This window comes from Topomyia yanbarensis, chromosome 3, assembly GCF_030247195.1.
Source record: "Topomyia yanbarensis strain Yona2022 chromosome 3, ASM3024719v1, whole genome shotgun sequence".
Classification (NCBI taxonomy): domain Eukaryota; kingdom Metazoa; phylum Arthropoda; class Insecta; order Diptera; family Culicidae; genus Topomyia; species Topomyia yanbarensis.
The window spans coordinates 8,701,363-8,715,628 of NC_080672.1; the positions used below are offsets into that span (position 1 = coordinate 8,701,363).

Genomic DNA, 14,266 nt, shown 5'->3' on the forward strand with positions numbered 1-14,266 from the left:
CCTGAGAGCCGCCGTTGCAGACCCCGACCATCTTTATCGTAACTTGGGATGCGAAAGGAAGTGTTGATGTGGTACTTACTTAACGGAAGGCCCCGACTCAGTGACGCTCCCATAAGTACCACGGATTGGGTAGTGGGTGGGTTGTTAGTCAGGATTCGCTTCAAGCAAGCGATGAGACTGAGACTATATTTTCGTGCATGTTTGAATAGTTTATTGACTGTAGGATACGTAAATCTTCTAGGCGTTTAAACTCTGGCTAATCGTTTATTGAGATTGTTTCATCGAAAACAACTTGAACTCCGGACAGCCGGCTGTCGGGAGTGTTGTCGACAATGTAAAATGGACCGTAAACAATGAGTTTAAAAGTGGCATGGTGGAACATTCAAAAATTGTGTCACGCGAAGATTACCCAATACTAACTCTCTGTCATATTACCACGTTATTTTTCCCCTTGGTCTAATACGAATCAAATTATTTTAGTTTTTCCTTCATTTTGTAGTAGCACTTTTATGCCGCTACTAGCAAAAGTGTTCATGTTCTATGGAATTTACTATATACATGGCGCAATCGTGCGTAAAACGGCCGATTGCGTCAAAGCACATGACGTGCTCCCCTTCCATTTATGTTACAATTATTCATAACTCTTCCTCCTAATAGCGTGGCAGAATTTATAAAAGGTCCTTATTGGTATAATCACAAGCATATTGAGATCCTGTAACTTGAAATTTTCCACCTCGTTCGAGTTAAACGTTTCGATATTAGAATGAAAACGCGAAACAGAAAAAATACAAATACTGCGTTCCTAAACGATATTACCATCATGCACGAATCAAACACCCCCCGTTTCCAAATAGTACGTACCTATTCTTAGCTCAGTATAATTGACTGATGAGTTAATGGACTAAAAGTAAAGCATTAAATATGACCATAAAACATTTGTTCCTCATGCTGAAATGATTGCCGCAAATTGGTAATTGGATTTGAATTGATCTTGCGAATTGTCAATTCTCCACCCTCATACATAATTCAAAAGTCATTCACTCAGACAAGACCATGCGTATTTCCCACCCGCATCAAGGACCCAGTGCATTCGTTTCCTAGTTGGTCAAATAAACACTAAACAAACAAATAAATTAGTTTGTTTAGTCGAAAGAAATGTCAGCTCGATTGGCATCAACCGGCGGATACGTGTTCCCTTACAGTACCATCAAATGAAAGTACATTTAAAATTACATACGACAAAATATGTGCAATTCAGAATATAACGAAATGAAAATTGCTTATTTATTTGCTTTTAAAAAAGATCGGAAAAAATTAGTTGCATAACCAAGGTGGTTCATTTTCTAAGATTAATCACTGTATAAAAATTGGTGATAAGGGACGCGGACGAAAATAGCTGACCACCGCTGCTTTTTGCGACAAAGTTCTCATGTACACAAAGTTTCATTAAAATCTGAGAGGGTGTTGCCATCATTTGTTCGAGTTGGCGCGAAATTCGTCATAGGTAACTCATCTCTGTCGACTAAAAGAAGGCACACCTTTTAGTCCAGCTTTATCTGAGCATGCCGTACCATTCGTCGGAGTTCCGGGGAAGATATCATAGAAGCGACAAGTTGCTCTGAAAAAGTAGCTGACTTGTAGAGCCCGGGCGGGAATGAACATCGAGAATTTTCACTTTCTTCGACAGACACTGCCGTGTTCCCCTGTCATTAAAAAAGTCCGGATCGTGTAACGATGCTTGAAGTACAGGCTTGCAGCCGCATTCACAGCTGTTTTCACATTTATGACGCGCTCGTCCTTTTCACGTTGTTTCTACGAACAGGCTTATAAATGGGAACCACCTTTTAAATTTTCTGCAGCAGTATGATTATATAGTCCGTAATTTGTCAAAAAATAAATTGGAGGCTAAGTCCCCGTTCGGCCTTCGATTTGGTTTGCTGCTACTGAGGTTATAAAGGACGTACCTGGGTAGAGGGTGGTGCTCGTATGAACTAGTGGACTGCCCTTCCACCCCTACAGGCGTTCGTTGGATGGAGCGGCTATCTTGCGAGTTACCCGGGGGAAGACGGGTCCCCTATACCGGTAGACGTCGGAGGATCGTCGACTGTGGTCGGTACTATCCTGGGCAGGGCAGGTACAAAGGGAAGCGCTTTATCCCTGACTAAGCAGATAGTTGTTCCGAATTGTTTGTTGGGAGCTATTTTGGTGGTTGAATCTCCTTTCACCGGAGTATGGAGTTTCTGAGGTTGCTAGTTAATCTCGGGCCTCCGTTGTTTGGTTGCCAAGAGTCCAATCGGCTTGGAGGATTCGCCTGCGCCATTTCGATTTTTAGTTATCCCTTCTCGAAGAGATAATTAATCACCTGGAAGCTATGTGATCCTGCCTAGTGGCTTCCCCTATTGGTGTGTTTGCTTCAACTCGCATCGTATCGTGAGGCCAGCCATTCTTATGATCGCCGATGTTTTTTTCAGAAAAGTTTTGAAGAAGGGTTAACATGCCCTGCGAGGTGGATTAGTCATTATACAGCTCACTTTGGTGCAGTATCACTTACTAATACTAGGAATTTGCGAGTCGATGTTAACGCTTGATTTTCTCAAGATCACTGTTCCTGTTTTTAGTATCCGTCACATGCGATATTTTCGCAGCATTTGCCACTATTTAACCGAGTTGCACCAAACCTTCACTCTCACTTGCTTCAAAAATACTTTCTACTTTCGTTAGAATACTTAGACAGTAAGTGCAGGCACACTGGAATGAACTCGTTTCCAAACAAACGTTTTTCACCCACGATTGCTACGATCAAACGGTTCACCATGAAGAGGCAAGCCGCGAACTTGATTTTAAAATATTCGACAACTTTTCAGGTCGAATCAATCACCAACCTGTTTTAAGCGTTGTGATAAATTGAACCAAACGCATAAAATGGCAACTATTGAGATAACATTTTCTTGTCTCGAGGTATACCCCATACTATCCTAAATATTATGCATTTCGAAATTTGTTATTGCGTTTTCCTTCATCCTACATAATTTTAGTCAACTGGTAATAGGATTTAGCAAGAACTAATTGTAATAAATCTTTAAACATATTCATTTTTTGATAACTTATCGACCCAATTGTTTTTACTCGATCGCTGCAGTAGTGTAACGCATTAAACCTCTTATATTATTCGAAAAAACTTTCTATCAATTGCTCCGAAAAATGTACCACCCCCGTTTTGTTTTTTTCACCATCATCGCTCATCGTCGCAATCTGTGTGTCTTCCATCGCACCACCTTTTATCTCGTCTGAACATCGATCCAGAGAGCTAACGGTCGGCCATCAGCGGCAGCTCAAGGACCTTCAAGAGGATCACCAGTTCGAGGTTAGCAGGCTGGAAACGCGTGACATGAAGAACGCACAAGAAATTACGACCCTGCACAAAAAGTGTCGATGCCTAACGAATCTGTGAGTATACATGCTACGGTTATCTTTGCGGCGTGACCATCAACCATTTTCATCAACTTTTCATAACTAACATTCGTCAAATCACTTGTAAATATAACATAGATAGTGATCATCCTTTTTTTTCAAAATGTTTACTAAATTTAACACAAAGTTGATTTCCAATAGTATTACTAAAATGTTATTTTTCACCCAGCTTCGAGGAAATGCGAATGCGATATGAACGACGCGAGCCCCGGCGGGAAGACCTGCAGCAAATCGAGGAACTGAAGAGCGTGATCGAGTCCCAGGATCACGATTTACGATTGCTGACGGAACGGCTTCGTGAGATGCAGCTGCAAGAGGAAAAGTTACTTCATCAGCAACAATTACTGAACCCTCCACAGCCTCCACGAAGGGCTAAAAATCGAGGGAAGCAGCTAAACTCACCAAACGATCTACCGTTGCTTGAAGAACAACAGCAATATCAGCAGGAGCAGCTAGAATCCCAAATACATATTCAACCAGTTGTAACTTCCGTTCCCATCGTTTGTGACGTTATATACGAGGAGAATGAGGCTGACTTGATCAAAGAGGAAGAGGAAGATCAACAGGCAGCGCAGCAAGTTCTTGTGGTAGACGTCCCCGAATCGGCTATTCAAACCGAAACAACTTTGATTCAATCAACTGAACCAATGATTATTGAGATTCTATCACCTGAAACAGTGCAACGCTCACCTGACGAAATTAGTTCAGAATCCATAACTGACCAAGATTCTACTGCAATGCTAGATCAGTCTGAAATCCTAGTAATAGAAAGTGATCAACTTCCCGAATCTCAACCGGAGAAACCAATTCTCATACCAACTCCGATCATCGTTATTACCGCGGACCCTACGATGGAATCTGAAGAAGAAGAAGACTTGTCAATGTGTACCGTGGTCGAACTTCCATCACAGCCAGTAGATGAGCTACCACCTGCGGAACCAGTATGCCTCGATATGTGTGAACTGCAGCAGAAACTAAAGCAGAACATGCCTGAGAAGATTGTACCGGATGTCGTAGCGGAAGCTGCCTCCCACGCTGTCGATGACGTTTTGACTGAAGCCATCGATGCTGTTGTGTGTGCTCCGGGACCACGATCCTCATCGACGTAGTAACGAACACACAGTACCAGCTGTAGTAGCTAGTTATTAGATGGAAAACAACATTTAGGAGTATTTTATTCTGATTGAGTTGATGATTATTATCATCTATTGCTAGTAATAGTATTGTTGATATTTTTATTTAGTATTTGCAATAAACATCGACTTCAGCTGGATTATTAAACGAAATTTGCTCCTTTGTTGTGAATGGACACTGCTTGTCGCAGTTACTCTTTTCAAGTCAGAGTGAAACGATGAATTTAGTGAAAATCACGTGACGGAAAATCTAGCGTGATCTACTTATATTAGGCCTTACGAAGATGTACTAAATAATATAGAATACATAATTGAGGAAAAAATGACAGCTTGCGGGTATGACATTCATCCGAAAATCCTCGTTCAAATTAATGCTGGTTTCCGCCCCTGTGGGTATCGTATGTTGACTTGTAGTGTAATATAATTTCAGCGTTAAAGTAAAATTTTCGCGATTCAAAAAAATAATAATATTTTTGATTAAATGTATAAAACTCATCCCTCTTTTCGTTGCCCTTAAATTATAGTGTAAGGCTACTACGCATGAAATCTGAAGAGTTGCTACTTTTGGTATTTATGGCCACATGCAGCCGAAAGGTCAATAAGGATTCGCTTCTCGGGAGCGGTGTCGACGATACAGAAGCTATCATAAATATTCAACGGTAATATCTGCCGGCCTTGTCCCTGCTGTTGAACTAATCTCGAAAAAGTTCGTGATTGGATAAAAATGATATAAACGTTTAACGTAGAACCAAGAGGCTCTAAGGGGCTGCCGGAAAGAGTTTTCAGAATCGTCAGATATGATAATTTGGTTTATATGTAATATGCAGCACGGCTTGTTTATTCTCTCCATTAAGGTGGGATATAAACGACGACTTCCTTCAACGCTATTCTGTGAATTTTGTTCTCTCCATCCGGATCACATAAACCAGATGAGGAGAAAATAGCTTTCGTTCACAATATATACGCGAACGGAGGTCTTAGTGGAGTGTACGAAACACTTTACACACGTTTTCTACCATTTATTTTCGCTTTTCAGATACGACTTGCAGCCTTCATCAGTGTTTGCATCAGTATACGTAACCAAATTCAAGAATTCAGATTTTACTTCCATTTAGCGTTATTATGATGACTACAAATGTCTTTTAGATACACAAATTTAAAAAAAACCTTTTTTTGAACTGATTTTGTTTAAAAATGAGATATGTACAAAAGTTTAAAAAATTTAATGGAGGGAGTCGATGTGGCAGGGTAAAATGCCTATTTTCACCATATTAATCAGGGTGCCTCTATATTTCATTGATTTCTCGGCCTACAATCAATGGAATGCCTAAAAATTGACATCAACAGCTTTGCTTCGTTGTTAAGAACCAATATAATAACACAAATGCGCTGAAAACAGTGAAATTCTCGTGTTTGAGCGCACCGAAAACTCGAATCGTGTGCCCCTATTGTTCGCTACCAGTTGACTCAATGCGTTGAACAAACATGGCAGACACTGCTCTAACCGACGGCTTCAAATTGAGTAGGGTGACAATAGAAACATGGCGAAAATGGACTCGTCCAGGGCCGGCGGAAAGCGTGGGTAGTATGGATAGTACTACCCACTCGAAAATTACCGAGGGGGGAATTACCCACTCGAAAGTTTGGAACAAATCAAAACCTGAGATAAACCACGTATGCGTTTTTTTTTCGCGCAAAATTCTTGCGTTGGAAATCCTCGATGTAAAACAATTGCATATTTTTATTTTGATGCAATTTTTTTTTGCTTTACAATTTAAGATTTGGCACTACAAAACTTGAAAAAATCGTGTAAATTTACGTCTTTTGACCATACATATCTATACGAGCATCAAACATGAAATAGTTTTACATTTGATTTTAATTTAACATTTAACAGTTTGTTTAAAATGTGTAATTTTATGGCACTGCGCTTGGAAAGTACATCTTTCATGTAAAATTAAACAGAACACGGTTATATTTCGTCAATTACGATTTGTTAGATTGTGTTAGTGTTTCGAAATACCTCAAGGGATTTTTTTTTGTATGTAGAACACTAGACGCACGACCCGACTACATGTTTAATGTCGCGATGGCCGTCACCGCAAGCGCAGAAAACGCTCTTTACGACCCCAATACGCCGGAGATGCGCATTCAATGTATAATGATTGGCCATGACCCGAGATGCCATCCGAAGGCAGTCACGACGTTCATCCATCCATTTTAACCAAGGTTGGTTGATGGCTTTGGGATTCCTAAACTTCCATTATCCCACAAAATTTGCCAATTTTCGAGCGTTCTCTAACTCTAAATCTAACTGAAAAATTCGTTAAAGCTGCGCGATGTTTCACAAATATCACCTTCTAATGTCTAAGTGTCCGCTTTCTTATTACCATTCTAATCTAAGTGTCACTTTTCTTGTTACCCGGAATAGATCAATGCGAATGAACTCAAACTAATATTTGTATCAGGCAATCCAGAACGATTTCAATATAAAGAATCTATGCTGCCATATTCTCTCCGGGAAAATTAGGAGTGCTTTCCATGCTCCATCGATCGAAGCGCCTACTTGGAACTGTAACTATGTAGACCTGGTCATAGGTAAATACAAAACTATAAGTTTTGTGGGGAAAATGCTTAGCGCGAGTATCTTTTGTGTCAGATAAATTTGTGTGTTTAAAGAACAATTATTACGTTTATATACATTATTATAATTTCATTGCGAAACGTCTATCATTTGAATGTGAATTTACGTGGAATGCTGTTGTTGCCGATAAAGAATTCTTAGTTCCGTGTATTCGGTTCAAAGGTCGAATCGAGTACACGATGTAGGGCCCAGCTGCTAGTCGAAATATTGTCTCTCTCGTTAATCCGTTGACGAACCGGTGCCAATAACCGCGTTTTTTAGTTTGCATCAAGTTTTTTTTATTTTCGTTTCTAACGTCGCGTACATTCGGAAAAATTTGGGCGATCAAAAAGTCCTCATAGGACCTTTTCGCATACAATTCTGAGCACTCTCTACCCACAACGGAGTGGGAAACCGTCCCCAATTGTTCGCGCTAGGTATTCGTTTCGCCTGACCTTTATTCTCAGTGTAGAAAAACAAGCTAGTCAAAACGTTGCACACTGCCACCGGAGGTATTTCTCATTTTGATTCGATTGTTTTGGATATAGTGGACGCGTAGCTCCTTCAAACAACGGGCACACTAATGAGGTAGAGTACAACGATAAATCTGACGCACTTGCCGCGCTGGTAGGCATTCGTGTCATTTCCACTGTATTCAAGATGGTCATACTGAAATTGTCGCGAATATCATGCAGTAAGATAGATTGGTTATCAGCATGAAGACAACCGTGGGAGTTCAAATCTTCTCGAACCAGTTGAGGTGCGATGTATATGGAAAGAGTATCTATAAATCTTTGCCTATGATTCGGATTTAACAAGCGACAATTTCAATACCTGGTACCGAGCAAAGGCTAATCCGATTGAAATAATAGCACGTTTTGATCCCCAAAACGCTCCTCAATATTGTTTTCGGCCATAGCGAATAATACTAAAATTGAGAAAGATCTACGTCGGAAATAAACCTAGAAAAATAATATGACTGAAATATAGAGACACTTGAAGTTTTGGATGTCCCAGGTGGACTTTCCGAGACCAGAAGCCAATGTCTTGATCCTCTCCGCATTTTCCACACCGTGCCTTATTTCTACAATGGGTTCTTCAGTTCATGCCCCGGGTTACAAAAAGGCGAACAAGTGGACGGGCCCCGTTCAAAAGATCAAATTTAGGAAGAACAAATCCCCTTTCGCCGTAAATGAGGCTGATGGAAAATAAGTTTTCTAATACTCCTCGATTTTTACTGAACACAATTGCTTGCACGCCAGAATTTACACTGACTGAAGCACAGGGATCTGGAAGGAGCCACCCCCTATTTCACAATCAAGGCCCTTCTCGGAGACTACACCATCAATCTCTACTTCCCGGGCGGGTACGCAGACACACTACTTTTTCGTACACGGTCGAGTGTTGTTTAGTTATATCACGCGGTTTATCGATGACGTTAAATGGCTTGTCTTTGGTCCGGAAGTAGACCATCCGGGAGCCGTTTGTATTAGATATAATTTGTATCGAAAATGAGACTCATTGGTATTATTTTTGCTATCGGAGAAATATTCAAATCGACCTCCACTAAGCCTGAAAGGATGTCGGTCGCCGGAGATACCCATCGGCTCACACTCAGCTAGCTTCAAAGCACAGTCAGAAAAAGCCGACTTGGGATAGTGGTGTGGTATTTCGGTCGTAGTTGAATTGAATTTTTTTTTCTATCACGACCCGATCAGAATAAAGTAACAAGATTATAACAGAAGACAATTTCTGTAACATATTTTGTTATAAATTTGGTCTCGTTAGTAGTTACAATAACAGAAATTTATAACAATGTTATGTGTTTCTGATTGGGGAACGTCAACAGCAAGGTAGCGACTGCACAAAACATTAACAGTCCTTCCGGTCTTGTACGGAAAGCAAGACATATAGTTTGGATCCACGTATCCGATCCGAGAGTCCGGATCCAGACTCTTGTCTGGATCTAAGCACCAAATCTAGGCCTGGTTCAAGTCCTGACCTGATAAGGGGAAAAGGGGATGGGCTAGATCCAGGGACTGGTCCATTACCGGGTATTGGTCCAGATTCGGGAACTTGTCCGGATCCGGAAACTGGTCCGAATCGGGAACTACTCCAGATCCGGAAACTGATTCAGATCCGGGAGGTCCAAATTTAAGAACTGGTCCAGATCGGGAGCTGTGTTGGATCCGGAAACTAGGCCGGATACAATAACTGCCTAAAATTTTTCTTTCACTATCCAAGTTACCCTATGAAAATCCGTAATTCCGCCAATTTCTGCCAAAATTGGTGCAGATTTCGGCCTGAATTTGGGTTGGGTTTCCTTATAATTATCAATATTAGCATAATATCAAATTTTGCTTTGAAAAAGGTTGGCATTTCACAAATATCAAAGTGCACATTATTCTACCTTTTAAATTTACATCTCGGCCAACCAGCCCCGCACAAAACTCGGCCAACCTACCCCAATGTATATTTTCAAGAACAAACACGATTTGCACAAACAAATGTAAGGTTATACTGGTAACCGTTATATCATTTTGTTGGGTTTTGAATATACCCTTTCCAGCAGTACCAAGTTATTGGAAATCGGATGTAAATTGATTCGCGTTACACATATTATTTTTCAGAAACAGAAATTTACTCACCAGTGTCGAAAAAAGAACAAACGTGCTCCTGTACAAACGACACCACCAAAACACCTGAAATTACGTCAGTACATTGGTGACCTAATACCCCAACAAAATCACTATGGATGTCGCTACTGCGCATAATAGCCTTTTCATAAAAGGTACTCGGCCAACCTGCCCCGTCGGCCAACCAGCCCCGGTCACCCCTAATGACAACATTTCGAACGGAATGCTTTTTGTATTCAATTTCAACGCATCCAACATTCATTCACTTCCAGGCTAACTAGTTTCACGTAGGATCGAATACCGCCAGTTCAGGGGAAATACAAGTCCAATCACCAACAAATCATTCATTCGTTATATGTGAATATGTGAACAATAACAAATAGAAGGCAAAAGGTGGCAACTTTTACATTAAAAAAAGTGAGCTGCGTAATCTGCGTCTGGTGCTTTTTTGCTCAAAAAGTCCCACTCAGTTAAAGCACAGAAACAAAAATCAGTTGGAAACTGAAAGTCAGTTTGAAACGAAAATAACTGAATGAATGCACTGCACCGCACCAATGATCCTAGCAAGATGCTAGTATGCAGGGCAAATTACTGTGGACATGAATCACATAAAAATAAATAAGAACATGAGCACACAGGCACTTATTTGTATATATGGAATAAAGAAATCTACTCCAAGTCACAATCAACCAGATATTCCTTTAATCTTGATAAATGAATCGCTGAATCGATCAAGAGTCGACTCTTTTTGCCTTTCTCATATAGAAAGTTTATGCAATCACGCTGAAAACTGCCAACCTAATCCCGGCCCGGAGGGGCGTGTGTCATATAACATTCGACTCAGTTCAGTTCAGAGATGACTGAACCGATTAGCACAAACATATTCTCAAATGAAACGTACAACCTTCCCATGGGCTGTCATAGAGTTTTTTATTGATTGGACTTCCGGTTTCGGAGTTACGGATTGAAGAGTGCGGCCCCACAGCAAATTCGCATATAAACTGGTACCACCATGATATCAAAATGATGCAAAACTTATTAAAATGGGCACAAAATTACTTTGATCTGCCAGACTGGATCAATCATGACTAATCAAAGTCGCTTTGACCACATTGACCACCTATGACGGTTCTTGATTTCATATAAGCAGGAATTGAAAAATGATCAAAGGGTGGGGTAGGGGAAACGTAAACGCGTTTATCTTAAAACTTGATTATTCAAACCTGCGTACAACCTCAGTTGAAAACGGTTCAATTTAACCCTTTCATGTCCAACTTTTTTCTAGTGCATGTAGAGTTTCAAAACTATTTTTCCTTGAAAACGGTGGGGTCAAGAAACGCGAAAAGTCTATTTTCATAAAGATAGGTGCTTCCAAGGAGTTTTTATTCTCAGGTGATACGATCCTCAAAAACGCCGATCAGCCATGTTGGTTTTAAAAACGACAGCTAATAACATTGTTTACTAGTTCTCTTCATATGTTTGCTTGGATTTCAGTGGGTAAACAAAGTTGTTCGCTGTCATTTTTCTTCCCCGCAGTCTGCTGCACGCTTACCTCACTCCTCACCTAGTTACTGGCAAAGACGAATCACCTTATAACTCTAAGCACCTTGGGTGCTTCTATGGCAGTGCTAGAAGCTGGTCAATTTTTACCTTCTAATGCTCAATACAATTCTCCTAGAATAATTACAATAGACCAATTACGTGGAAAACGTAGCCAAAGACAGTCTAAATTGATAAGTTTTATCATTTTTCAATAATATTGCACCATAACGAAGATATATGAAAAAATCATTTTCCGTCGTCAACTTAAACTGTCCCTGGCAGCACTGCTCCATCGGAATCCAATCAGACTAATTGCAATAACTTCAGTTCTAGAGCTGATCCTTGTAACTGTTAATACTCAAATTAAAGGCAATAATCACATTAATGAGTCTTACTTGTATTTGTGAGCAAATCTCGCCTCAATTAAAAGTTATAGCTGTTTAAAAACGTTGTTGTCCACAAACAACATGGGCATGAATGGGTTAAAGACTTCATCGTTTGACTTCTCGAAAGAAAACCATTTTTATTGGAATAATGACCTATAAAATCTACAAATTCTTTGTATTCACTATTTTTAGTGAAGTCTCAAAGTGGCAAATAGGGCCAAAAAATTCGATCTCAATGTTTGAGATCGCACTATTACGACAAAGTTTGAAGCTATTTTCCCATTCTTAGGTCATTCATTCAAAGGAAAAGTGGAAATAGAGCGAACAACAAAGATAGGGAAAAATTAAACTTGCAGCTTTTTGGCAACCAGAAGATCACTGTCAGGACATCATGGATTGGATCGTCAACAGGCCTCCTTGGATTCGCTGGGAACTCTTGGGATCAGATATCTTGGTTAATGTTAACAAGTCAGCCAAAAGAGATGAGATAAATAAAATTCGATATCTATCGTGTTTAAAAATATATATGAGAGACATATAGAGGAGATCGAGGAAAGTTAGCACATCTCGGACTGGAACGAGGCCGAAGGGATTCGTTTAACGGAGAACTGGTACTAGAACGCTAGGCGCACGACCAGACAACATGTTTAATGTTACGGTAACCGTTACTAGAAGTGAAGATACCGATTTTCACGACCTCAATACACCGGAGATGCGCATTCAACGTACAATGATTGGACATGACGGTCATCCATCCCCTTTAAACCAAGGTTTGTTGATACCTTTGGGATTCCTCAACATCCATTATCCTACGAAATATGCCAATTCTTGAGCATGGCTGCCTTTTCATTATCATTCTAATATATTTGTTGCCTTTCTCATTACCCGGAATGGACCAAAGCGAAAGAACTTGAATTAATATTTGCATCTGGTAAACTGGTACGATTTTTCAGATAAAAAACTCAGGAACTTCCATTTTTCCCCCAGGAAAAGCAAGGAGTGCTTTCCATGCTCCATCGAACGGAGAGCCTCATTGGAACTGTAACGATGTGGGCATGGTCATTGATAGGGTAAATATAAAATCATAAGTGTTGTGGGGTGAAGGTTTGCAGCAGTGCTTCATTTATGATCGCCTTCACCGCTACTGCCATAATAGGGTAACCATCCAAATTTGAACCTCTAGAGGAAGTAAAATTATGTTAACGTCAATAATATTTGCTTGTCTATGTTTTTTAATGCAATACATGCACGAGTCTGCTCCGAAATTATTTATGTTGAAAGAAAGCTGTCAATAGATGTTTTATAGATGGTCAATAGCCCGTTTTGATCCCCAAAACGCTCCTACATTCGGTCCTAGCGAATAATTTTAAAATTGTGGAAGATCTACGTCGGAAGTTAACCAGGTTTTACATAATGCAAATGCATTGTGCAAAACCTAGGAAAATAATAACATTGGCGCACCTACGTCGGTTTTGTAACAGCACCCATCAAGGGATACTCTCAGACCTTTACGAGGAAGCTTAGCAGAAGAAATGATTCTCCTCTTTACAAAATGTATAGGCACATGTTTCCTCAATAGGATTGTCAGAACCCCGCTCTTTAGTGAACAAGGGAAATTAGCCTTGTTTAGTATTTCTTCTTTGAGTGTTCCTCAAAAGAATGTTTTTCCCCGTATAATTTATATACGGGATATGTCGACAGTTCATGCGGATTCTCTCCAAAGAAGGAAGACTTTTCATGATTTTCTCCGCATTTTCCACACCGTGCCTTGTTTCTAAAATGGGTAACTCTTTGGCCCCATTGTTTGCAAGAAACGGCAGCTCATGCCCGCGATCCAGAAAGGCGAAAAGGTGGACGAGGCCGGGTCAAAAGACATAGTTTAGAAGAACAGATCCGGCGAAAGGCTCAAAATGAGGTTGAAGGAAAATAAATTGTTTCTCATACTTCTCGATTTTTGCTGAATCCTTTTGCTTGGATAAAAGAATTTTCACTGACTGAAGCGAAGGGTTCTGAAAGGAGACAATCCCATATTTCGCAATAAAGGCCCCTCTCTGAGACTACACCATCAATCTCTACTTCTCGGGCGGGTACGTAGACAAATTACTTCTTCGTACATGCCTGAGTGCTGTTAAGTTAGATCACGCGATATATCGAAGATGATGAATTTCTTATCTTTAGTTAAAGCGGTCCGGTTAAAAAATATCCAACCAGTGAATCACAACTGCGGTGCAGCATAAAATTGTTTAACACTAAAGACGGCTATTACTAATATTACTAATAAGTATATCAATCTATACAATTTCAAAAAGATTTAAGAGTTCCCTACAAGAAGATGGCATTCAATTGACTGCATTTGCTCTAATATTAGGTGTTACGTTTATTGGGGTGAAGCCATGTGTCATTTTTTAAATTTTTTCCTACTAAGATTAATATATTCGCTTACAAACTGCGCGTTGGTTGGCGATTTGGTTGACT

General features: G+C 40.1%; 1 protein-coding gene across 3 annotated transcripts in view; it reads left to right on the forward strand.

Moving 5' to 3' along the window:
* LOC131694003 (putative leucine-rich repeat-containing protein DDB_G0290503) overlaps window positions 1-4,930 on the forward strand; it is a 49,837-nt gene extending 44,907 nt beyond the window's left edge. For 2 of the 3 annotated variants that reach the window (XM_058982332.1, XM_058982333.1), the window contains exons 10-11: window positions 3,304-3,447; window positions 3,641-4,930. In XM_058982332.1, coding sequence (XP_058838315.1) covers window positions 3,304-3,447; window positions 3,641-4,580 — 1,084 coding nt within the window. In that variant the 3' untranslated portion in view covers window positions 4,581-4,930. The remainder of the gene's footprint in view (window positions 1-3,303; window positions 3,448-3,640) is intronic. The other variant, XM_058982334.1, reaches the window with a different exon arrangement.
* The last annotated feature ends 9,336 nt before the right edge of the window (window positions 4,931-14,266 follow it).